Source organism: Populus trichocarpa, chromosome 14 (assembly GCF_000002775.5).
Source record: "Populus trichocarpa isolate Nisqually-1 chromosome 14, P.trichocarpa_v4.1, whole genome shotgun sequence".
Taxonomy (NCBI): Eukaryota; Viridiplantae; Streptophyta; class Magnoliopsida; order Malpighiales; family Salicaceae; genus Populus; species Populus trichocarpa.
Genome location: NC_037298.2, coordinates 4,014,479 through 4,041,012, shown reverse-complemented (window position 1 = coordinate 4,041,012; position 26,534 = coordinate 4,014,479). Strand labels below are relative to the sequence as shown.

The following is a 26,534-nucleotide window of genomic DNA, read 5'->3' as shown; positions in this document are numbered from 1 at the left end:
AGTTTTATCTGATCTCTTAACACGTTATTTTCATGTGACTATATGAAAAAACAAATGAGTAAACAACATAAAGAATTGAAAGTAAAGAAATAATAAAATATATATTTTATTCTCATTTAACACATTATGGATTTATCAGATGTCTTTGTGTAGGGGGGAAAAAAGATAGAAAAACACTGGGGACGTCCTCTGGGATATGAAGCGCACGGATGTCTGCACTGTTTATAGTCAAAGACGAATGCTCCTCCACTTCACATCAGTGCACGTTTCAAAGTCCATGCTCCGTAGACATTATCCACGCGTTAGAGAGGTGGGCATCCGTTCAAGGCATCAATTTTTTACCCAAGTTTTTTAATAATTTTTCAAAAAAAAATCAAACATAGAAAAAACAATGAAACCGATGTTGATACACTCTTAATATATTACATCATTTTAGTATTTTTATCATTGTCTTAAAAGAATTTAATTTTCAAAAATCTTTAAAACACATTTAATTTTCTCTTTAAATCAATATTGATATTATTTATTTTTAAAAAAATTAAAATACAGATATTTTATCAAGTATTGAAAAAAAAGATATTCTTTGGTTTTTTCTCTCCCAGAACCAGAGAGCCAAAAACAACCGCCACTCACCTTTCTTCTTCCCTAGTTCACTGTCACCCACAACAGCCCCACTTACACTCCTCGTTCCATCTTCCCTCAACTCTCTCCAGACCCATTCTTCCCCACAAGTTAGCCCTTATTTTCCACAAACCAGCAACACACCCGACCTTCCTCCTCTCAGCCGGTCTTCACCGTCAGCCGTAGCAGCCTAGCGCCATCCTCACCGGAGATCCAACAGACCACAGGTCCCGTCTCTTCCCTCACCATCGACCATTACAAATCTTCCCTCATCAGCACAGACCGGCCTCCACCGAAACCAACCCCAAAGCAGCCCAAACACAGCGAAGCCCACATACCCCTATATGCCCGCCTCCTTCTCTTGATCCAGCCTTTTCTTCGCTTCGGTAGTGAATCACCTACTAAAGAAAGAGGCAGGCCTGCACGCCACGACTCCCCAGGCGGGCGGTGGACTCTTTCATTAGGGAAGGGAAGGGAAGGGAAGGGAAGAAGGGGCCTAAGCGCGTACCCTTGAGTGGCAAAGCAAAGAGGGATCGTACCTATTTTTCAAGGAGCGCGGAAGATCAAGTCGGTGAGCCGTGTGATGGGAAACCTTCCCGCACGGTTCGGAGAGCACTGAATTAGAATGATGCCCGCCTTTTCCCTCCAGCTCCTCCCCCACAGACATCGTCTCCTTCCTCATCAACCGACTCTCCTTCTCCGGTTCAACCCCATGTAGAAGATCTGGACCGAGACCCAACTGCTAGATCTGCAGAAGAAAGACAAAAAAAACTAAAACAGACTGCGTGTTACGTTTGCAGGTCACGGTGCCACCGCCAGTAGGGAAGGGAAGAGGGGAAGAAGCCAATCCAGATCCCCTCGTCCATTGGTTTTTCTTGCGGCGGCGCGTGTACCCCAAAGTTAATTACCCAGAATTTCCAGAACTTGTTCCCGAGTTCATTTTGTAATTTTAGATGCCGAAATGTGTCTTTAAATTATTGTTATCATTTTAAATCTTACATTGTAAACTTGGAACTTTGTGTGTATGTTTGCGCGTGTTTGTACTTTTTTATATATGTTTTTTTTTAATGATAAAATCAAAGTAAGAATTTAATGTTTTGATTTGGAGTTAAGGATCATGAATTTATACGGAAAATATATTATTGATATTAGATAAAAAGATGATTGCTAATAGATAAAACTATCCAAATTTTTAGCTTATTTTAGGTGGGGATTTTAGTTTATTTTAGATAGGGTGAGTTATGAGTGTTAATATTTTTTTTTAGCTATAATTAATTTTTTAACTTTAATTCTCTGACAAGACTAAGTATATTCCGGTTTCTAGTGGCTTTGAACTAAATATTAAGTAGCAACTTTTAAATGAACAAACTACGACTTCTCAGTGTCACCACTACTACTCTGTAACCATTTTACTACATTGTTGTCACAAACTCCACCACTCCACTACCACCGCAACAAGTTAGTTATCATTTGTGCCACTTTAAAATGATTATAAGAAATCGTAAAAACTTTTCCATGTTAGATATAATTTTTTTTAAAAAGAGAAGAGAGTTATATATTGGGTTCATAATTCCAAGAGGGGAAAGCAGCTACAACGACACGTTATGAAACAGACACCGGTCTATTGTAAAAAATAGTCCGGACCAAATTGTGTTCCCCGAGGAATGTTTTGTCTAAATTAGACTTTTATTTTCGGTGGGGTTTCTTTTATATTTTCTTAAGATTGTTTTTTTGTTTGCAGTATAGATGAAGCCCATTCAAAGCTTAACAAAATCAAAATGACAGCCCAGTCCATAAAGATAAGCATCTTATTTATCGTCACGAGAGCCACGACCATAGAAGTAGCCCAGAAGTTACAGTATGTAAAGGAAGAAAAAAGAGAGAGAGGAAAGAAAAACCTAGACAGGACAAGAATCCATCTGCTAGATGGGTCACAATACATAGGGTGGTGAGGAATGCCTTGAACTGGTGATCGAAGCACAAACTCCATCCTATTTAGCTCCTCTATGAGTTTGCGGACCACCAAATAAATCTAGCTCGGATAACTTTGCAAGTCTCATTCCTCTTACAAACAAAAAGAAGAAAAGGCCCATAAAAAGTATGTCATATATTTCAATTTTCACATGCCAAGGACATCCTATCCTTTATCTAGTTCTCTTACGCGTTAGAAAAACAGTATATCTTCACAATATAAATTACAAAAAGCGGCTAGGAGCAACTAGTCAATGATTTAACACTGTCCGTCTGTCTCGGGACTAGCAAGGACCTCCACATTCGGCTGGTTTGGTTTCTCTTTGGGGCTCCTCACAGGTGCAATCAGCTTTTTCAACATGCTCAGTACCTTATTAGTTGTTTGGCTTAGCAACTGGCATAGATCCTGACATGATTCATATGCTAACTTCACGAATAAACAGGTCCACAGGACAGAAATGATGCAGGACACGATCAGGGAAAGAGTCACCAGAAGCAGAATTGCAGCAAGGGCGCTAGCAAAGAGGCGAATATTGCCGACAAGTCTTTGGTGGACTGATTTCTGCGTCCGGAGTATAACCTCGGCAACTGATGTTGTGGCGTATATCAACAAAGCAGCATTAAATGCTGACATGATCCTCATGTGGGTGTCAAATGGAGAAACTCGCATTGACTGGTATTTCACTTGGATTTGGTTGCTTAACGTGTCCACGAGCAGGGCAAAAATAGCGTGCTGCGCTACGATACTGTCATCATCACAAAATTAAAATTACTCAAACACAAGAATTGAAAACGGTGAAATAAAGGGAAAAGGGAATTTAATTTGAATCCCTGTGAACCTGATGAAAAAAAAATTAAAGGCAAGAGGGTCTGGAGTCACCTGTCTCCTTTGAAACCAAGACTAGGCGAGTGGTTTTCTGCCATTTTCTGCAGCTTTCCTTTGCTAGAGAGATGTTGTCTTTGGGGTTTGGAGCTCTCAGCTGTAGACAAATGGGTGAAGTGTCGTTACTTCATTGATGGGGCTTTTTATAGGTGAAACCAAGACTAGGCGAGTGGTTTTCTGCCATTTTCTGCAGCTTTCCTTTGCTAGAGAGATGTTGTCTTTGGGGTTTGGAGCTCTCAGCTGTAGACAAATGGGTGAAGTGTCGTTACTTCATTGATGGGGCTTTTTATAGGAGAGGAAAATCTCGAATCATAGTTGACCCCACAAATGGGTGGGGACGTGGGGTCTTCAAAAGACGTCTTTCGTTTTGTCGATTTTGTCAAAGACGTATTTTTCAAAAGCCGGTGTCCTGGGATTGCTAGAAATTAATTAATCCTAGCTTCTCGCTAAAATATCAACTTCGTAGCAATAGCTAATTTGAAAAGAGAAAAAAAATCATTGCAATTGTCACGAAATATATATATATATATATATATATATATATATATATATATATATAATTCATCTCTTACAAACTTGTACTCTTATCTTATTAATATTAAATATAAAAAGCAATACAATTATAATGCCTTCAACGAATTATAGCGAAGACTATAATTCTAGTTTTGTTTTCTAGCAGTTTAAAATTAGAAGACTAAGAGTTCTTTTTTCTTTGCAAGTGAGAAAAATCGACATATATTTTGCTTTAACTAGCAGATTATTTGAAAATCTTATTTTTAATATTATAGTTGGGAGATACTATAGGAGTTGCATATGAGATAAAATAAAAGGAAAAACATATCAATTGTAACAGTCCGGCCCAACTTGCCATATATTGTCTGCTTTGGACCTTACCGCTATCACGGTTTTGTTCCTGATGACGCGAGCCCATATCTGAACCTGACGCCCAAAAACGCGTATGACAAGTTAGCAACCAACACTCTTAATAAGGTCAGCTACCAATCCCTCACCCGCCGATGTGGGATATGACAATCCACCCCTCTTAAGGAGCCCAATGACCCTATCGGCACCACCGGACAACTAGTGAGATCGGCTCTGATACCAAATATAACAGCCCAACCCAACTTGTCATATATTGTCCGCTTTGGGTCTTACCACCCTCACGATTTTGTTTCTGGTGACGCGAGCCCATATCTGAGCCTGACGCCCCAAAACGCATATGACAAGTTAGCAACTAGCACTCTTAATAAGGTCAGCTACCAATCCCTCACCCGTCAATGTGGGATATGATATCAACTCCCTTTCTAACTTTCTCTCTCTTTGATATTTATACATGAAGTCATTTTAAGCCATCAAAATTAGTTTTTCATCAACTGAAATACTAAAAAAAATATTAAATTATTCTATCAATAAATAAATAAATAAATCAATTAATAATTTGGTAGAATAAACACACACACACATATATCTATATATATAAAGCACCAACTTCTTTAAAACTCTTGATTGATTATGTATAATTGATAAAATATTAACATTATAGTATATCGCCAATATTAATAACTAAATTTTATTTAGTCTCTTATTAATAAACCTATCAATAGGTTAATCATGTTGCTTTATATTATTTCTACACCATGTAAAATTCTAAATAACATAATAAATTATTCTTGAACTATACAGTTCTACATTGATACTTTAATTTTATTATGATAGCTTTAAAAAGGCTTAGAAATAATCTAACAAGAAATATGAAGTATAAAAAATTGAAAACAGTTAAATTACATCAAATTGTTAAATTGAATTCTTAGTTAAATTTTCTATACAATTGTTAAATTGAATTCTTAGTTAAGTTTTCTATACATTGCTTCTGGTTTTCTGGACAGATACTAATAGTATTAAGAAATCAATGTTTTCTAACATCTAAGTGGTGGCCAAGTGGTAAGAGCTTGGGATTAAGAGATTTGCTCTTTTTGTGGTCTCAGGTTCGAGCCATGTGGTTGCTCATATGATGGCCACTGGAGGTTTACATAGTCGTTAACTTCAGGACCCGTGGGATTAGTCGAGGTACACGAAAGCTGGCCCGGACACCCACGTTAAACTAAAAAAAAAAGAAATCAATGTTTTCTTAATACTTAAATAATTGATACTTTGATTAATTTATTTGTTGCTAATTTATATTCAATTTTACATGACTAAAAAGAAATGTTTAAAATAAATAAGGTTCGTAGAGATATAATGTCAAGGGAAAATTGTTTAGTAATTTTTAGTTTTAAGGATTATATATATCTAACCCAACAATTAATTATTAATTTCTGAGAGATAATTCAATTCATGTTCCTAATATCAATTCACTCAAGTTAAAAAAATATTTTATATGATTCAGATTTTAAAGAGATTAATTTAATTATAACTATCAAGATTTTATGAAATTATTTAAAAATAAAATATGTTTATTTAATAAACATTAAATTTTTATTTATTTATAAATATTTAATGATCTATTAGAAAATAGAAAAAAATAATACAGATTAATTAAATAATACAAGTTTGAAGTACTTGTAAAAAAACTAGTATGTGTAATTAAATACAGTTAATAGATACAAATAGTATGATTAATGGATGTTCAAAAAACCTGTTAATAATCATTTAACATTCTTAATCAATCATGGTATTTTTTAATTTATTAAAAATATCAACATGCAAAACAACGTTTATTTGATATTATAAATGAATAATATTTTTTATATTTTTTTTAACACAAATCAAGAATAAATGAAATTTCATAAATGCACACAATCTTTAATGGATATGCCAAAGAGCAACACAAAAGGATGAAAATGATTGCATGAGAATCATATTATCAATTCAGTTCTATTTTGTTTGGAATGGTCAAAATATTTTATAACAATTCAAAAAACAAAACAAAACAAAATAATTTTTATCTTATTTCAAATCTCAGTCCGTTCTGAATTTTTCGGCTAAACTTCGATTGGAATGTTTCGATTTCGTTTCACATGTTCCGTTCCGGTCTTGAAAAGCCACGGAATCAAATTAAACCCAGTTCAATTTAATTAATTAAACCACCAAAGTATAAAAAAGCTCTTTTTCATTACTATTTTCAATAAAAATGATATTAAAAATAATATTAAAATTATTATTACTATTTTCATTAACAATGATATTAATTTTTTAAAATTAGATTTATTACTAATATATATAGTTTATATTCATGTTGATTTTTTCATGTTTATACTTTGTAGGAATTTGAGCAAAACAATAAATGTTTTAGATCTCATTAGTTTTGATAACATTGACTTAACTATATTTAAAATATTTGTGTTAAAACATTTTACTTTTATAATATTTTGATATTTTGTTTAAGTTGAATTAATTTAAATTAAATATCTATTTAATCTTGACTATTTAGAAATATTTTAAATTTTAAAATTATATTTGTTTAACACTATGTTTGTATTGCATAATTTATAATTAATTTATCTTGAATTTAAATTATATGTTTTAAATTTTATATATATATATATATATATGAATAGTATAACCTCGAAATGATATATTAAAATATTTTAATATTAAAATATTTTATTTTAATTAAAAAAATAAAATATTTATCGAAAAAGGTATGACTGGAGACTTCTAGAATGGCAAATGGACGAGACGTCCTCGAGCTGAATCGAACTGTTAATAGGCAAACAAAATGAATGGAGGTGTATGGGTAATTGAATCGACGATTTAGGGATTGACACGTTGAGTTCTGTAAGGTCTTAATCGTCAATTCAAACATGCGGGGATAGTAGGCCAATGACACCCTCTATCCTTTCCATTGGTGGATTGATAGTTTATTGTAGTTATCTTAATTACTTCAAATGAAACTAAACTGTTAAACTTATTAAACTAGAAAAACTTGGGATGCTTATAGTGATTTACTATTTATATAACTATTAAACAAATTAACATATTTGTTTAATATACATAATAATAATTTTTAATCATAATTTAGTTAGCTAGCCCACAAGATTAAAGCACGATATCGTAAATTTAAGCGTTTAAACATGTAGTATTTTCATTTACAATGAGCTAGTTAACTGTATTTTTTAATTTAATAGTAATGCTAAATAATTTTATAATACTTGAATATTTTTTATATTTTAAAAATTTATAGTTTTTATAGCATAACACGAACATACAAACCAGTCTAATCTATTAACGTTGCACTCTAATATGATTCAAATTATTTTTTAATGACAGAAAATAATCTATATATTATCAATAAGTTTTATAGTATTATAAAATCTGTTATCTAAAAAATGGAAAAACAATATATTTGTCCGATACGATTGCTTAAAAAATATATTAGAAAGGGAAATTAATTTTTCCTTGCGAATGTTAATTAGAAACTAAAACAAAAATGTTGATATTCATAGCAACAAGTAAAAAGAAACCTATAAAATACAAACATTTTACATCAAACTATCTTTTTTATTTTATATATTTTCTTGTATTTATCACCAGGATTTATCTTAATTGTTAGGTAAATATGATTCTTGGTATTATAAATGCATAATACAGATACGAGTAATCTATATAAGATTTCATGCGTAAAAAAATAAAAGATAAATTATAATAATTTGTTTTTGGTATTATGAAATTGTAAAAACCCCCTTTTAAAATATTAATTCCTGCAAAAATAATGATTAAACAAAAAAATTTCAAAAGAATGAGGGAGAAGATATTAGTTAAAAAATAAAATAAAAAATCAAATCAAATATATATATATAAAAGTTAGGCATTATGGTTCTGCAACGCACCTAGCCTGGGAAAAAAAAAGCCTTTATATTCTTCTTTTTCCACCACCTCAGATCTCTCTGCTTTCTTTTTTAATAGGCTGGATGACACATTATTTATCTTGATAGGAGATTTCTTGTCTATCATTATTGTTTTCAATTACCTTTGATGATAAAAGAAAAAAAAGAAGGCAAGGTTCAAGTTTTGGTTCTTTTAATTTATAACACTAAAGCACTTTAAAATTATTTTAAAAAATAAAAATCAAACTAAATAAAAAAATATTTAAGTGTCATGTCTACCTTTTGATCCATAGACACCATCTACATTAAACTCTCATTACAAAGAATAATTCATTAGTACCAAGATCATTTTTTTTATAGTCAAGATGTGTTCTATTAGATATCTTCTCTCTCGTCTCCATTCCATGGTGACCTTCTCTCGCATCTATAAGAGTTTAGAGATTGAAATATAATAAAAATCAAATTTAAAATCAAATTATAAATCACTAGAAGAACAAGGGCTGAAAAAAAAAACTTGGAGGTCCAAATTGAAGTTTGCCATGATTTAAGTGAAAGAATACTTTTTTATTTTAATTCTAGTCCTTCATCTTTTAATATTTTAGAAATATTCTAAAACTCTATCTTGTAAAATCAATTTTAATTTTAACATAAAAATAATAACAATTTTGTATCGTAATCTAGTTCATTAACGCACGAGATTGAAGTAAGAGATCATGGGTTCGAACACTAAGACAAGTAATATTTTCATTCTAGATAACATGTCACCCACCCTCCAATAAAAAAAAAATAAAGCAAGACTAGGTGCGCAGGTTAACATATTTGTTGTTGTTGGGGTAGACACTAGAGAATTGACTCTTTTCTCTCTTTTTTGTTTTTTTTTTTTTTTTGCACTCCATGAAAAAATAACCATAATCACCTGCAATTCAATTTTGACATGGGTATTAAATATTATTATAATTTTTTATTTTAATATTTTTTTAATTATTATGTATATGATATGAAAATAATAATATTAATAACAAATTATTCGTGAAGATTTGATGCAGATTATTATCTTTTTAAAAAAACTTTTATATAGATTTTGAACATGACCTTATTACATTTAAGATTTTTTATGGATATACTATTTTTATATTTTTGGTTAACTTGCTTTAATAATCATAAATATTTTTTTAATTAAAACTATAATTCTAATTAAAAATTTACTAAAATAAACAAGAAATACGTTAATAAAAAAATTATATTGATGGAATTTTTTTTCAAATTAGTCATATATTTGGATTTAATAGCAATGTTAAATAATTCATTGAGACCTTGATTTGTTTTTACATTTAAAAAAATTATAGTCCTCCAAGCATAGTGCAAGCATACAAACTAGTTTAATCTATTCGCGTTGCGCTTTAATAGAATTTAAATTAATTTTTTAAACAATAGAAAATAGTCTTTATATTATCAATATCTTTTATAATATTATAAAACTTGTTAGCTAAAAAATGAAAAAAATAATATATGTGCATGATATGATTAATTTAAAAAATTATTTAATGGTAAATAAAAAAAACAAATGTTAATTAAAAACTAAAACAAAAGGTCATATTCATGGCAATAAGTAAATAATGTATAAAAATACAAATATTTTACATCAATTATCTTTTTATTTTATTGTATTTATCACTTAGATTTAGTTTGATTGTTAAGTATATATGATTACCTAGATCTCTTTATTTTTTATTTATTTTTTGTTCATCTAGATAAGAGAGTCGTTGCTACCATTACTGATTTCAATCATCTTTGATAAAAAAAAAAAAAAAAAAAAAAGAAAGAAGAAGCAAGGTTCAAGTTTTGGATCCCTTAATTCCTAACAATAAAACACTTTAAAATCACTAAAAAAATATAAAAATCAAACTAAATAAAAAATATTCATGTTCTATGATCTACTTTTTAATGCATAAACACCATATATAATAAACTTTCAATATAGGAGGGGAAATCATTGATATCAAAATCATCATTTTTTTATAATCAAAACATGGTTAACCGAATATTTTAATCTACTGTCTTTGTTACATTATGGCTTTCTCTAACATATATAAAAGTTCAAGGGTCGAAATTTAGTAAAAATATACTTTAGAGTCTAGATATAAATAACTAAAAGAACAAGGATTAAAATTGCAAAAAGCAAAACTTGGAGGGCCAAAATGAAGTTTGTCATACTTTAAATGAGCGAAGTCTATTTTTATTTCAATTTAGGTCCCTCACCTTTTAATTTTTTAGCAATAATTTAAAAAATCTATTTTGTAAAGTTATTTTGTATTTCAACATTAAAATAATACATGACATATTGGATCAACAAGAGGATGCAAATAAAAAATGATACAACCATGTAAAAACATGCTCACTTGACTTAGCCGAAGAAATTGCAAATAAATATAGTTCAATTACCAAAATAATAATAATAATAATAATAATAAAAGAAAGTCCATGAATACAAGAGTGAGCTGTGAAATAAGTGTGGGTGCACAGTAAACACTTAAGCTTATTTAGTTATAATGTTTAATTTGACAATATTCCATATGCAACCACCATATGAAAATAATCCTCAACTTACCTAAATATTAAATTAATTCTCTAAGTGCATCTGATTTTCCTTGTAGTGAGTAGATAAGGGTTTTTTTTTTTTTTTTCTTGCAGTAGATCCACGGATCACGTGCCAAATATTAGATCCGTCCACGCGATGGCTCGAGTCTAGCTTCCAAAGAGATTATAATCGGTTACTGTATCAAATATAAACAAAGTTAATATATATATATATATATATATATATATATATATATATATATATATATATATATATCATTTGTTTAATGGTTTAGTGCTGTAACTCAACAATTAATTTGTGGGAGTAATATTGAGAATATGAGTTTGAAACTTTGGTGGGCGGACACAATACCACCTCAACACTAGTTTTCTTTAATAGGCCCGACCTAGCTCAGGCAAGAATGGGCATTTTTGGTTTTTATATATTTTTAATTGAAGTTTGCCGTGCTCGAAAGAAGACTATTTTTATTTCAATTTCACTCTTTCGGCTTTCAATTTCTTAGCAATAGTTTTAAATTATATTTCATAAAATCAATTTTTATTTCATCATCAAAATAATATATAAACAAGATCATGTAAATAAAAAAATGATACCAGCACATAATGCGTGGGAGTAATGTTGAGATTATGAGGTAGAAATACAATTAATTTGTTACTGTATAAACAGTAAACAAACCTGCCAGTCCTTTTTAAATAAAAAAAAACAAAAATTCTTATTTCATTACATTTTTTACATGCCAAGTAAATTCCTCGTAATCAACGTCTTCTCAAATCTTCCTCTTCAAACATACGATGCTTTGTTTTACAAAAAGAAAAAAAAGTATATCCCCTTGCCATTTACTCGATCTTAGGACATGTAGTGAGCTAGACACGTGGCTGATTTGGTTCCTCCTTGCGGCTCCTCACGCATGCCATTAGCCTGGACAACATGTCTAGTAACTTATTAGTTAACTGGCTTAAAATGTTGGACAACTCTCGGCTTGATTCATAGGCGACTCCGATAAATAAACAGGCCCATACGACGGAAATAACGCACCCCAGAATTGGAGCAAGAATAGATAGAAGCAATATCGCAGCAAGGGCACTGGCAAAGAGTCGGAGATTGCCAACCATTGTGCGGTAAGTTGATTCTCGAGCTCGGAGCATAACTTCGGCCACCGATGCCGTGGCATATATAAACAGAGCAACAAGGAAAACTGACATAATAACGTCGTGGCTGTCAAATGGAGAGCCTTTAATTGACTGGTACTTCACTTGGATTTGATTGTTCAGCGTCCCAACCAAGAGGGCAAATATTCCATGCTGCACAATAATGCTGCCATCACAACAAAAATTAAAATCGCTAAGTACGCAAAAATCAAAAGACAATTTAAGAGGCTAATTCCTTGACTGGAAAAATAGAGATCAAAGTGAAGGAAGCATTAATACAAGAAAGAGAAAGTGATGGGCTTATAAAAACAAAAAGGAAACAAAGCAAAGAAATTTAATTTAGACTAACCTTTCTTTTTCGAAAGCAGGATTTTCCCTAAGGTTTTCAGCCATTCTGCTCTGCTCTATTTCTCTTCTCTACACAGATACTGTCTTTGTACTCGAGGAGGCTCAAATGGATTTCAAGTGTTTATGCTGCATTTGATGGTAGAGTGGAGGGAGCTAGGGGCTTTTTTTTATACACGTTGAGGAGAGGGAATTTCAGCTGACCTTTTCGGTATTTTCTGATTGGTGGAACTTTGTGTGGGGCCTTTCTTGGAAGCTTGGATAACCAAAAAAATGTCCCCAAGTCAAAATACGTCTTCAATTTTGTACAGAGACGCAATTTCAGATCCCTGTGTCTCACTAGAAGATCCAAATCAGTCCCTGGAGTAAGAAAACTTGCAATCATTCATCAAAATATGAGCAGGTCAATCAAAATCTTCTAACACAGAATTACAAGAACAATAAGAAAGTTCGTCTGAAGAAATGTGTTTATGTAAACAGTCAGCTCGTGACATGTTTTGGCTATAATACTTTGAAGGCCTCCTTTTTGAAGAAAAACAAAATTCCTTTTTACTCTGCTTGCGATCAACTATATGATTTTAAAGAAGATTTCTCATTCTTCTTCTATATATATATATATATATATATATATATATATATATATATATATATATATATTCAAGCATCGTTTCTCCTTCTTTCTTCTTTCTGTTTTTTCCTTCATTTTTCAATGCAACAAGCCCACAATCCCTCTAAAAAAAACAAGACGAAAGAAGATTTGGTAAGTACTGGTTAACATCATTCCACTCCATCCCAATATGAGCTTGACCTCGCTAACAATCTTTCTTTTTAAAAGTAATGACTGTATGTTTGAGAAACTATAGAGAGGCGAAAAATAAGAAAGATAGTGGCTTGTGTGCAGGGGTGAGCAGTGCAATGCACATATCTTTCGTGTTTATTTCTCATCCTTCTTTCGTTTCTTTTAAGAAAAGATGATTGATGGAATTAGCCTTCATATATCTGGAAAAATATTTTACCGTTAAATATTTTTCATTTTTGTGTTCGGCTCACTTTAAAAAATTTAGTCAATAATAAAATAATATTTTATGATCAAAGAAATAATTAGCTTAGAAGTTAGTAGAATCTTTACCGTCCTTGGAAAAAATTGAAGAAATATAGATAAGTTCATTTTTTAAAGATAATTGACCAATAAGTTTTATGATATTTTTATTAAACCAATAAGTTTGGTTATTAAGTTTTTCTTTCTAATAAGTCCGTGTCTTGTTATATTTTCCTAAACGATTCTAAAATACGTTTAAAATTTTGTTATTTATCTTTTCTATTACAAAAATACTTTATAATCAGTTTTGTTACGTTACTTTTTTAATATAATATTTTTTGCCTATTTTTTTATAGATTTTTTTAAATCGAAGATTTGTTATCGTCCTGATTTATTCTTGTTAATTGTTATGACTCTAAAAACTATTTCCAAGACACACATTAATTATGCTAATGAACATTAAATTTTATATTTTTAAAAAATATGATTTACAAATATGAAGAATACTTTGCTCTATTTTACTATCATAATTTGATTTTGATATAATCAAGATTCACAAATAATGATAATATAAAAAATATTATAGCTATAAACTATTTCACAAGTGGAGAAATATGATATTAAAAAAAAATTATTACAGTATTTTTTAATAAAGATAAAAAAAATCAATTAATGATTTTTTTTAAAAGTATATGAAGTGTACAATATGTGTCTAAAAATAATTTTTTGAAAAAGATAAAATATTAAGTTAAACTTATTAGTTTTAAAAGATTAGAATAAAATTATTGATAGTTTATTTCTTTTAAAAAATAAACTTATATGCACTTTTTCAAAAAATAAAAAATAAAATTACACAACAAGTGAGACTTTTTTCTTCTAAAAAGTCGATGCTACATTCACTAACAACTTTATTATTCTCATTGTTTAACTTCTTAAAATGATTATCATGCCCTATGAATTTAGCACCGCCCTTCCTAAAAAATGGCTTAAAAAATAGCTTTTCCTGTTGTCATAATTATAATATTTGTTATTGTTACTAATTATTTTTTAAAATATTTTTTTTGAAATGTATTTAAATAATATTTTTTAAAAAAATTATTTTTAACATTAGCATAAAAATAATCCTAAAATATATATAAAAATATTTTTAAACAAAAAAACAATTTTAAATTTTCACCAAAAAAACAGTTGAGCCGCTTTTTCAAAAGCTATCATTATTTGAGAGTATTTTATGATTTTTTTTACATAATAAACTTACAGAATCAACTTACCTCACCGAGTGACATGGCTCATGACTTGTCAAAGCCACCTCTACGTTTCGTTACAACTAATTCCTGTTTTAATTTTAGTGCTACATAAAAAAATATCCACAAAATTATCATTGAAAACGGAACCAAAATATCTTTGGATAACCTTGTCTGAATAAAATCAGTAAAGTAAGTTTTACCTCTTTTAATGTTGTTTGAACAAGAAGACACTGTAATTAATTTAATTAAGGGTATGCTTGTTTGTCTTGTTCAACTGTTTTTTAAATTATTTTTTATTTAAAATATATCAAAATAGTTTCTGTAGATATTTTTCACAGGTTTTGATATTCTAATTTAAAAAATAAAAAAATGTTATTTTAATTTATTTTTAATTAAAAATATTTTTACAAAAGTATGTAACTAAGTAGTTATAATAATAAATAAAAGTAATTTTTCCGTATTAACTCCATCACTTAATAATACAGGTTTGTTATAGATTTTTGAGCCAAGTCCGACAAGTATTTGCATATGTAAAACGACAGCATGAGAATAAAAAGATAAACAGATAAGTTGCCCATGAGAGGGTCCCTTTTAGAGCCCAGCTCAGACGCCCGTCTTCAGACAAACGAGGCGTTTTTGTTAAAAAACATTTAAGAAAAACAGAAAAAGAAAAAAAAGAAAATACGAGTGAGACGTCGTTTACCAGTGAAGCGCACGGACGTACAGCAGTCTGCATCGTTAATCGTAGTTTTAAAATCCCATTTACTTCGGCAAGTTGCTTAATCGAGACTAAAATTAGATCGAGTTGATAAAAAACATAAGAATAGTTAAAAATTTAGTGACATGATGGTTTCATTCGGTGAACCGGTTAATCAGCAATGCCTATTCATTGGTTATTTTTTATTAAAATAATATTATTTTGATTTATAAAAAAAATTAAAATTAACCCGATTAAAAGCCATAATCCGATCCTGGGTTTAAAAACACTTTTGTTAATGTTAAAAAATAAAATAAAAATTAGGTACTTCCCTCCTATTGCCGGGTTTTTTTTATTAACAAGGGACGTAAATGGATTCATACATGATCTCGTAGGGTCAATCTATTTTTTACAAGTAATGTTTTATTATTAAATTGGTCTATGTGAAATGATAGAGGAATTTACCTTTGGTGAGCGAAAAAACTCATATGAACAACATGTCATTTGTGAAATTTCATCCACTTTAACAAATTTCAAACATCTTTAATAAGCGAATAATCATGTTTTAAGAGATTTTTATCAAAAAAAAAAAAAAACCCCAAACTTCAACTCATTTTCATCTAAAATTCAAAAACATTCTTTTATTAGTTAAAAACTAAAAATCAAATTGAATAAAATAAAATCCTTTCGAGCTATGATTAGAGATCCAAATCATTTCTATTGAGTATCTTTTTTCTAGATAAACTTATTTTTATTAAAATTTATATTTTTTATAACCGGAATGTAACTCATAAAAACTTTATCTTCACTGTTTTTTTCACTGAGAATCAACTTAGAAAATATTTTATTACATCACTTATAAGCAGTCGTTTATAAAATGAGAAAAAAGAAGTTAAGGGTTACTTCTATGTTTCCAATTTTAATCATTTACAATTGCTTTGTTTGCTATGGAAAAGCTTTTTCTTTTAGTTATAGGTTTGCTTGGCGCGTTCATAAGAAATACAAATTTGTTACAAGAGAAGTAGGAAACCAGCAAGTATTCACCTTCTTTTCTTAGATACCGCCTATTTTTTCCATTACATGCTGGAGTACAAGCTGTCTAACTAAAAAGCTCAATAAGTAATCTCGAAGAGTATATAACTTAATTGATTTAATTTTAGATTTGTTTTTTTTAAGTTACTAGTTCGAGTTCTACAAATCTCAGAATCACTAGAGATTTACATGATCGTTAACTTCAAGGCCTGTAAGATTAGTAAAGATACGCACAAACTGACTCGGATATTCACGTTCGTAAAAAAAAAAAACACAATAAGTTCGAATCCTATAAATTTTAAGGTCACTGGAGGTTTATATATATGATTGTTAACTTTAGGACCCGTAAAATTAATCGAGGTGCGTGCAAACTGACTCGAACATCCATATTAATAATAATAATAAAAAAAGCACAATAAGTTCGAATCCTATAAATTTTAAGTCACTGGAGGTTTATATATATGATTGTTAACTTTAGGACCCGTAGAATTAATCGAGGTGCGTGCAAACTGACCCGAACATTTATATTAATAATAATAAAAAAAAAAAAAGCACAATAGGATGAAATCAAATAGAGCCTGTATATTCAATTATTCTTGATTTTTTTTCTCCTTCAAATTTCAACACGTATAAAAGTAAAGGGAAAAGGATAAGAATATACGAGCAGATTCCAAAGCTAGATTGACAATAGCTAAGAATTATTCTATTATTTTTAAATTTTATGATTGACCAAATTAATATTTTAATTATAACATCTTCAAATTATAAATTATGAAGTATATTTTGTCGCGTTCTAAGAACCTATCTTATTGGTTCGTGCTGCATTAATTATGAACAACGTAGAATAATCATATGAATCAAAAAGTCCATTTAACCTTATAATTAGACTGGTTAAATTAAAATCTAATTTGATATTTTTTTAAAAGTGTTAAGATAATATTTTTTATTTTTTAAAATTTTATTTAAAAAAAGATTATTCACTGATGATGGATTTATATAAAAAAAAATCCTAAATATATGTGTCTATATATATATATATATATATATATAGAGAGAGAGAGAGAGAGAGAGAGAGATGTGTAGGAGACGTGGGTGTAAGACCAAAGAGGGGTCTTGGTATTGGTTTATAGGGGTAGGGGAAAAAAGATGGAAAAACGCTTGGGACGTCCTCTTGGATAAGAGCGCACGAACGTATTGCACTGTTTATAGTCAAAGACGAATACTCCCCAACTTTTCACATCACCACGTTTCAAAGTCCATTAAATTATCCACGCGTGAGAGACAGGTGGGAATCCGTTTAAGGCATCAACGGCTTGGTGACTGCCACGTGGACCCGGTAGGATTTTCAAAGCCCAGGGCTCTCTGCTGTCTAATAGCGATCTTGCAAGATAGTTTTAATAATTTTTTTATCTAAAATGATATTATTTGAGTTAATTAAAACATTATTATTTTGTAATTGATCCGATAAATCCATGAACTGAGATTTCAATCATACGATAACTATTATCTAAATATATATAGGTGATTAATAAAATTAAAAGAAAAAAAAGGTTGGGTGCGGAGCTCAAAATACGGTTTCATTTTGTTCAAGATGTATTTTAACCTATCATTTCCTTTCATAGTAGATTGAGTTAGAGTAAAAAAACAACTTGCAATCATTCTAATCTGCCTCAGGACTTGTAAGGACCTAGACATTCGGCTGGTTTGGTTTCTCTTTGGGGCTCCTCACAGTTGTAATTAGCTTTTTCAACATGCGAAGTACCTCATCAGTTGTTTGGCTTAGCAACTGGCAGAGATCCTGACATGATTCATATGCTAACTTCACAAATAAACATGTCCACAGGACAGAAATGATGCAGGACACAATCAGGGAAAGAGTCATCAGGAGCAGAATTATAGCAAGGGCGCTAGCAAAGAGACGAATATTGCCGACAAGTCTTTGATGGACTGATTTCTGCGTCCGGAGTATAACCTCGGCAACTGATGTTGTGGCGTATATAAACAGAGCAGCTAAAAATGTTGACATGACCCTCTGGTGGGTGTCAAATGGAGAAACTCGCATTGACTGGTATTTCACTTGGATTTGGTTGCTTAACGTGTTCAGAAGCAGGGCAAAAATGACGTGTTGCGCTATGATGCTGTCATCATAACAAAATTAAAATTACTTAAACACAAGAATTGAAGACGGTGAAATAAAGGGAAAAGGGAATTTAATTTGAATCCCTGTGAACTTGATGAAAAAAAAAATTAAAGACAAGAGGATTTAGAGGAACCTGTCTCCTTTGAAACCAAGATTAGGCGGGTGGTTTTCTGCCATTTTCTGCAGCCTTCTTTTGCTAGATAAATGCGTGAAGTGTCGTTCCTTCATTGATGGGGCATTTTATAGGAGAGGAAAAGGGTTAAAGTCTCGAATCGTAGTTGACCCCACAAATGGGTGGGGTCTTCAAAAGACGTCTTTCGTTTTGTCAATTTGGTCAAAGACGTCTTTTTGAAAAGCCGGCGTCCTGGGAAATTAATTACTCCAAGCTTCTCGCTAAAATATCAACTTCGTAGCTAAATGAATGGAGGTGCAAGGGTGATTGAATCGACGGTTTAGGGATTGACACGTTGAGTTCTGTGAGGTTTTAATCATCAATTCAAACATGCGGGGATAGTGGGCCAATGACACCCTCCATCCACTCGATTGGTGGGTTAATAGTTTATTGCAGTTATCTTAATTACTTCAAATGAAACTAAACTATCAAACTTATTAAACTAGAAAAGCTTGGGATGCTTATGGTGATTTACTATTCATGCAAACATTAATCAAGTTAATATATCTGTTTAATACACATAATAATAACTCTCTATCATAATGTAGTTATTTAGCACATGGAATTGAGGCAAAAGATTATGAGCTTGTGTGCCGAGATATATAATATTTTTATTTAAGGTAAGCTAGTTAACTCAATTTTTGTATTTAATAACAATACTGAATAATTATCTAAAACCTAAATATTATTTTATGTTTAAAAAAATTATAATTTTATAGTGTGAATATACAAACCAATCTAATCTATTAGCATTGCATTTTAATATAATTCAAATTAATTTTTAATATGATAGAAAATAGTCTTTATATTGTCAATATGTTTTGTAATATTATAAAATTTGTTATCTAAAGAATGGAAAAACAATATATGTTTCCGATGCAATTGATTAAAAAATATATTAAATGGTAAATTAATTTTTCTTTGCAAATGTTAATTAACATAACGTCATAGCAGTAAGTAAAAAGAAACATATAACAATACACAAACCCATATCTCTCTGTTTTCTTTTTTAATAGAATGGATGGCATATTATTTATCTAAATAGGAGATTTGTTGTCTACCATTATTGTTTTCAATCACCTTCGATGATGAACAATGCAAGGTTCAAGTTTTGATCCCTTAATTTATAACACTAAAACACCTCGAAATTACTAAGAAAATAAAAATACAACTAAATAAAAAATATTTATGTGCTCTAATCTACCTTTTGATGCATAAATACCATCTATATTAAACTCTCGTTCTAAAAAACAATTAATTGTAACAAAGAGTATCCATTTTATAGTCAAAATATAATCTGCCAAATATTCTCTCTTATTTTTATTTTATGATGACTTTCTCACATTTATAAAAATCTAAAGATTTAAATGCAATCAAAATAAATTTAAAATTTAAAATATAAATAACTAAACGAACAAGGACTAAAACGCAAAAATAAAAACTTGGAGGTCCAAATTGAAGTTTATCATGTTTTAAATGAAAGAATACTATTTTTATCTACATTCTAGCCCTTCATCTTTCAATCTTTTAGCAATATTCTAAAACCCTATCCTCTAAAACCAATTTTTATTTCAACATCAAAATAATAACAACTTTGTATCGTAATTTAGTTAATTGACGCAAGGAATTGAAGCAAGAGGTAATGAGTTCAAGCGCCAAGACATGCAATATTTTCATTTAGGATGACACGTCGCCTGCCCCCTAATAAAAAATTAAAGCAAGGTTAGGCGCGCGGGTTAATATATTTGTTATTGTTGGGCTAGATGCTAGGTCTGATTCTTTTTTTTTTTGTGTTTTGTTTTGCACTTCATGAAAAAATCACCATAATCACTTGCACTTCAAAGTTGACACAGCTCTTAAATATTATTCTAAATTCTTATTCTTATTTTGATGTTTTTTTAAAATTAGTATGTATATGATATGAAAATAATAATACTAATAATAAATTATTCATGAAAATTTGATGCATGTTGTTTTTTTTTAAAAAAACCTTTTATATAGATTTTGAACATGATTTTATCAGATTTAATATTTTTTTCATCTTTAAATCACACATAAAATATAAAGATATTATTTTTATATTTTTGTTAACTTGCTTTAATGATCATAAATATTTTTTTGAACTAAAACACCGATTCCAATAAAAAACTTTATATTTGCTAAGATAAACAAGAAATACGTTAATAAAAAAATATCTTGATAGAAAACAAATACAAAATAATTGTATTTTCGCATTTAATAGCAATGTTAAATAATTTATTGGGATCTATATTTTTTTTATGTTTTAAAAAATTATGCCCCCTAACACAGTACGAGCATACAAACTAGTCCAATCTATTCGCAGTAGACTCTAATAGAATTCAAGTTAATTTTTAAAATAATAAAAAACAGTCTTTATATTATCAATATGTTTTATAGTATTATAAAACTTGTTAGCTAAAAAATGAAAAAATAATATGTGTCCCATACAATTAATTAAAAAAAAGTATTAAATGGTAAATTAAAAAAATGCAAATGTTAATTAAAAACTAAATCAGAAAATTGATATTCATAGCAATAAGTAAAAAACATATAAAAATACAAATATTTTACATCAATTATCTTTTTTATTTTATATATTTTCTTGTATTTATCATCAAGATTTAGTTTGATTGTTAAGTATATATGATTCTCAAAATTATAAACGCATAGTAAAAACACAAGTAATTTATTTAAAATTTCATAAGAAAACAAATTAAAAGATGAATTATAGTAATTTGTTTTTGGTATTATGAAATTGTAAAAACCCTTTATAGAAGACCAATTACTGAAAAAATAATAATTAAACAAAACAATTTCAAGGAAACAATGGAGAAGATATTAGTTAAAAAATAAGATCAAAGATCAAATCAAGTAAAACAAAGTTAGGCATTGTTGTTCTGAAACGCACCTAGCCTAAGAGAGAGGAAAAAAAGAAGAAGAAAGTTGTTGCCATTTGCTTGGTTTTGCTAGTTATTATTTTATATTGTCTACCCGGATCTCTCAAATTGTTTTTTTGTTTATCTAGATAAGAGACTTGTTGTCTACCATTACTGATTTTAATCATTTTGACAATAAAAAACGCAAAGTTCAAGTTACGAGCCCCTTAATTTTTTATAATAAAACATCTTAAAATCACTTAAAAAATAAAAATCAAACTACATAAATATTATTTACGTGCTTGAATTTACTTTTTAATACATAAACACCATATACAATAAACTCTCAACTCTCATCATAGAGAAGAACTCATTAATAACAAAATTGTTATTTTTATAATCAAAACATGGTTGACCAAATATTTTATCTCTCGTCTTGTTCTATGATAACTTTTTATAACATCTATGGAAGTCCAAGGATTGAAATTTCAAAAGCAAAACTTGGAGGGTGAAATTGAAGCTTGCCATTCTTTAAATGAAAGAAGACTGTTTTTATTTCAATTTCGGTCCTTTATCTTTTGATTTTTTAGCAATAATCTAAAATTCTATCTTGTAAAATTAATTTTTATTTCAACATCAAAATATATAATACATGACATATTGGATTAACTAGAGCATGTAAATAAAAAATTATACCACCACATAAAAACATGGTCACGTAACTTAGTTTATAATAATGAAATTATAAATAAATAAAGTTCAATGATAAAAATAAAATAAAATAAAAGTCCATGAATATAAGAGTGAGCTGTGAAATAAGTGTGGGTGCACAGTAAACAACCAGCTTATTTAGTTATATTTTGTAATTTGCCAATATTTCATATTCAACCACCATAGGAAAATAATCCCAATACTTACCTAAATATTAATTTCTTCTCTAACTGCATCCGATTTTCTTTGGAGCGAGGGTATTTTGTTTTTCCTTGTAGGAGATCCATGGATCACGTGCCAAGTATTAGATTCGTCCACGTGGTGGCTCAAGTCTAGCTTCCACAGAGATTATAATCAGTTACTGTATCAACAGTAAACAAGGTTAATATATTTTTTAAATCATTGGAGTAATGTTGAGAATATGAGTTTGAAACTTTGGGGGCACAATATTTTCCTAAATGACAAATGGCTTAACTCTTATCAACTCGTCTAAGTCTTTTTAATAGGCCCAACCTCGCTCATGTAAGAATGGGCTTTTTTTTTATTACTATTATTATTTTTAATTGATTAATTTTTATATTTTTTTTATTAAATTACAAAATAAAATAATTAGCTCAACCCATCAGAATCTATAACCCAATTGTAGGTTTCTTGGCCCCTTTTTTTAATCTTTTGTATTTTTTCTCACAGTCCCATCATTTAATTTAATATTGTGTTTTTTTAATTAATTTTATTATTTAGTATTGAATTGATCGTGAATTAATTTTTGTATTTTTTATATAAAATTATAGAATAAAAAATTTAGTTCAGTCCAATAAAGTTCATAACCCGGTTTGCTAGTTTTGCGGTTGACCAAAGCGAACATAGTTTTTTTGGTTCTTCGAGATCTAACTAATGAATAAGTTCATGTTGGAATAATTTTTATATGATTTAATTTAAAATTTAATATAAAAAAATAGCCTGATTGAGATTTTTAAGTTTTAACTATTATACCGATTTTAATTACAATCCCACAAGTTTTTAATGCTTCAAATATTATCTTTTTACATCAAAAAAAAATTTGAGCACAACCTCTAACAAAAGCGCGTTAGATAAACTAAATGTTCTGACGTGTACCGTGCTGGGTGAAGCATATTTTAACCCAATTTGTATTTAGCCGCTAGCCAAGCTTGAAGACACAAACCTTTTTGTTAGCATGTTGACCATAAGTCGAGATAAAATTAAAAATCTGCCAGTCCTATAATAAAATAAAATAAAAAAATAAAAATTATTATTTCATTACATTTTTTACATGCCAAGTAAATCCCTCGTAATCAATATCTTCTCAAATCTTCCTCTTCAAACATGCAATGCTTTTTTTTACAAAAATAAAAAAGGGGCGGGGAGGAGGTGAACAACAGGAAATAGTCCCAAACAAGTATTTTCCCGTGCCAATTACTCTATATAAATTCTAAGGACATGTAGTGACCTAGACACGAGGCTGATTTGGTTCCTCCTTGCGGCTCCTCACGCGTGCAATTAGCCTGGTCACCATGTCAAGTAACTCATTAGTTATCTGGCTTAAAATGGTGTACAACTCTTGCCTTGATTCATATGCGACTCCCATAAATATACAGGCCCAGACGACGGAAATGATGCACCCCAGAACTGGAGCAAGAATTGCTAGAAGCAATATTGCAGCAAGGGCACCGGCAAAGAGTCGGAGCTTGCCAACCAGTGTGTAGTAAGCTGATTCTCGAGCTCGGAGCATAACTTCGGCGACCGATGCCGTTGCATACATGAACAGAGTAACGAGGAAAACTGGCATAACAACGTCGTGACTGTCAAGTGGGTTTGATTGGCTATTCATTTGGATTTGAATGTTTACGGTCCCAATCAAGAGGGCAAATACTCCATGCTGTATAAGAATGCTGCCATCACAACAAAAATCAAAATCGCTAAGTACGCAAAAATTAAGGACAATTTAAGAGGCTAATCCCTTGAGTGAAGCTTCAACACTGAAAAAAGAAAATATTGAAGTGAAGGAAGCATTAATCCAAGAAAGAGAAAGTGATGGGCTTAAGAAAAAAAAGGAAAGGAAACAAAGCCAGGAAATTTATTTTAGACTAACCTTTCTTTTTCGAAAGCAGGATTTTCCCTAAGGTGCTCGGCCATTCTGCTCTGTTTTATTTCTTTACACAGATACTGAAGCTCGAATGGGTTTCAAGTTTTTAGCGGGGATCAGGGCATTTTATATACTTTGAGGGCAGGGAGGTTCTGGCTGGCCTTTTCGGTATTTTCTGACTGGTGGGACTTTGTGTGGGGCCTTTCTTGGAAAGCTTCGATAACCAATAAAATGTCCCCAAGTCAAAAGACGTCTTCAAAAAACGTCTCCTTTCATCAAAATATTAGCAGGTCCATCAAAGCCTTGCAACACAGAATTACAAGAACAATAAGAAAGTTCGTCTTTACACAGAATTATATATAGATTAATTAAATAATACAAGTTTAAAGTGCCCATCAAGAAACTAGTGTGTGTGATTAAAGACAGTTAATAGATTTATGCTAATAGTACGATTAATGGATGTTTTCGAAAAACCTGTTAAAAATAATTTAATATTCTTAATCAATCATAGTATTTTTTTTAATTTATTGTAAATATTTAAAAATATCAACATGCAAAACAGCGCTTATTTGATATTTTTAACAAATAATATTTTTTATATTTTTTTAACACGGATAAAAAATAAATAAAATTTAATAAATAAACGCGTACAATCTTTAATGGATATGCTGAAGAAGGATTTTTGTTTTTAAGCAACACAAAAGGATGAAAATGATTGCATATGACTGGAGACTTCTGGAATGCCAGTATAAGCGGAAGAGGTTTTTTTCTCTTTGAAAGAATTAAGAAAGCAAACGGGCGAGACGTCTCGAGCTAAACGTCCTCCATCCCCATTAGCATCATCCCACTCCAAGACCACGACGAAAAAGTGAAAAAAAACCAAGACGATAGAAGATTTGGTAAGTACTAGTTAGCATCATTCCACTCCATCCCAAAAATACATTTAAAATTTTGTCATTTATCTTTTTTACAATGTTTTCAAACCCGGTTCGGCTTGGCGGGTAGATCCGGGACCCGGCCAGCCCGAAGCTGGAACCAGGTTAGATTTGTGAAAAAATAGGGAAAGTTCAAAATCTAATTAACCCGGCTGATCAGACGGGTTGACCCAGTGACCCGATCAAAAACCAGGTTGTAATCCGTTGATTTTTTTTTTTACAAAAACAGCATCGTTTTGATTTATAAAAAAAATCAAAATTGACCCCGGTGACCCGGTCAAACCGTAGTGTTTGTTATTGTTGTAACAATTATTTTTTAAAATATTTTTTTATTTAAAAATATAATAAAATAATATTTTAAAAAAAATTTAGTTTTAACATCAATATATAAAAATAATCTAAAAATTTAAAAATAATTATTTAAATTTTTTAAAAAAAAATTCACCAAGCAATTGGCCGCATTTCCAAATGCTACCAATATTAGCTGAGAGTATTTCATGATTTTTGTTTATTTACATAATAAACTTAGTGCTCCATAAAAAAAAATCCACAAAATTATCATTGAAAACGGAAAAGTCACCAAAATATCTTCATGGTGAGTCACAGGTAAAAATGGTGGCTAATTCATCCGTTTCTTCTAACACTTTGGATAACCTTGTCTGAATAAAATCAGTATAGCAAGTTTTACCTCTTTAATTTGTTTGCTTAAAAATCAACTCTGCTGTGCTTCCTCGCCACGAGTCGATCCTAGGAGGAGAACCACGATCTCATTTCGCAACTCAGCATCAATTCACAGTAAAAAACAAGGGGTGAATAGTATGTCTGTACAGTATTCACTTTACATGTTTTAGTTTATTTATAGAAAATTCAGACTATAAATTCAATCAGATTTAATATTTTTTTCTTTTTAAATTTATAATAAATCTAAAAAACAAATGTTGTTTAACATGAAGGAATGAATAGTACGGCTGTACAGTATTCACTTCATATATTTTTCCTTTAAATTTTAAATTTTAAAGAGGTGAACAATGTGACTCCATATTATATATATATATATAAAATAAGAGAAAAATATTGTGGATTTACAATGATATTTTTCCCACGTTTTAGATTTTAGGGATTACTTTGAAGGCCTCCTTTTTAAAGAAAAAAAGAGAAACTGAGAAA

General features: G+C 29.9%; 1 protein-coding gene across 4 annotated transcripts in view; it reads right to left on the bottom strand.

The window, feature by feature from the left end:
• LOC18105200 (uncharacterized) overlaps positions 1-18,812 on the bottom strand; it is a 30,837-nt gene extending 12,025 nt beyond the window's left edge. Inside the window, exons 1-2 of one of the 4 annotated variants that reach the window (XM_002320007.3) lie at positions 18,682-18,812; positions 18,096-18,546 (exon numbers count right to left, since the gene is read on the bottom strand). In XM_002320007.3, the coding sequence (XP_002320043.2) occupies positions 18,096-18,546; positions 18,682-18,776 (546 nt within the window). In that variant the 5' untranslated portion in view covers positions 18,777-18,812. Of the gene's footprint in view, positions 1-2,405; positions 3,339-3,472; positions 3,731-18,095; positions 18,547-18,681 lie in introns of those variants that run through there. The other 3 variants (XM_052447034.1, XM_024584256.2, XM_052447035.1) reach the window with 3 other exon arrangements.
• Positions 18,813-26,534: the final 7,722 nt, after the last annotated feature.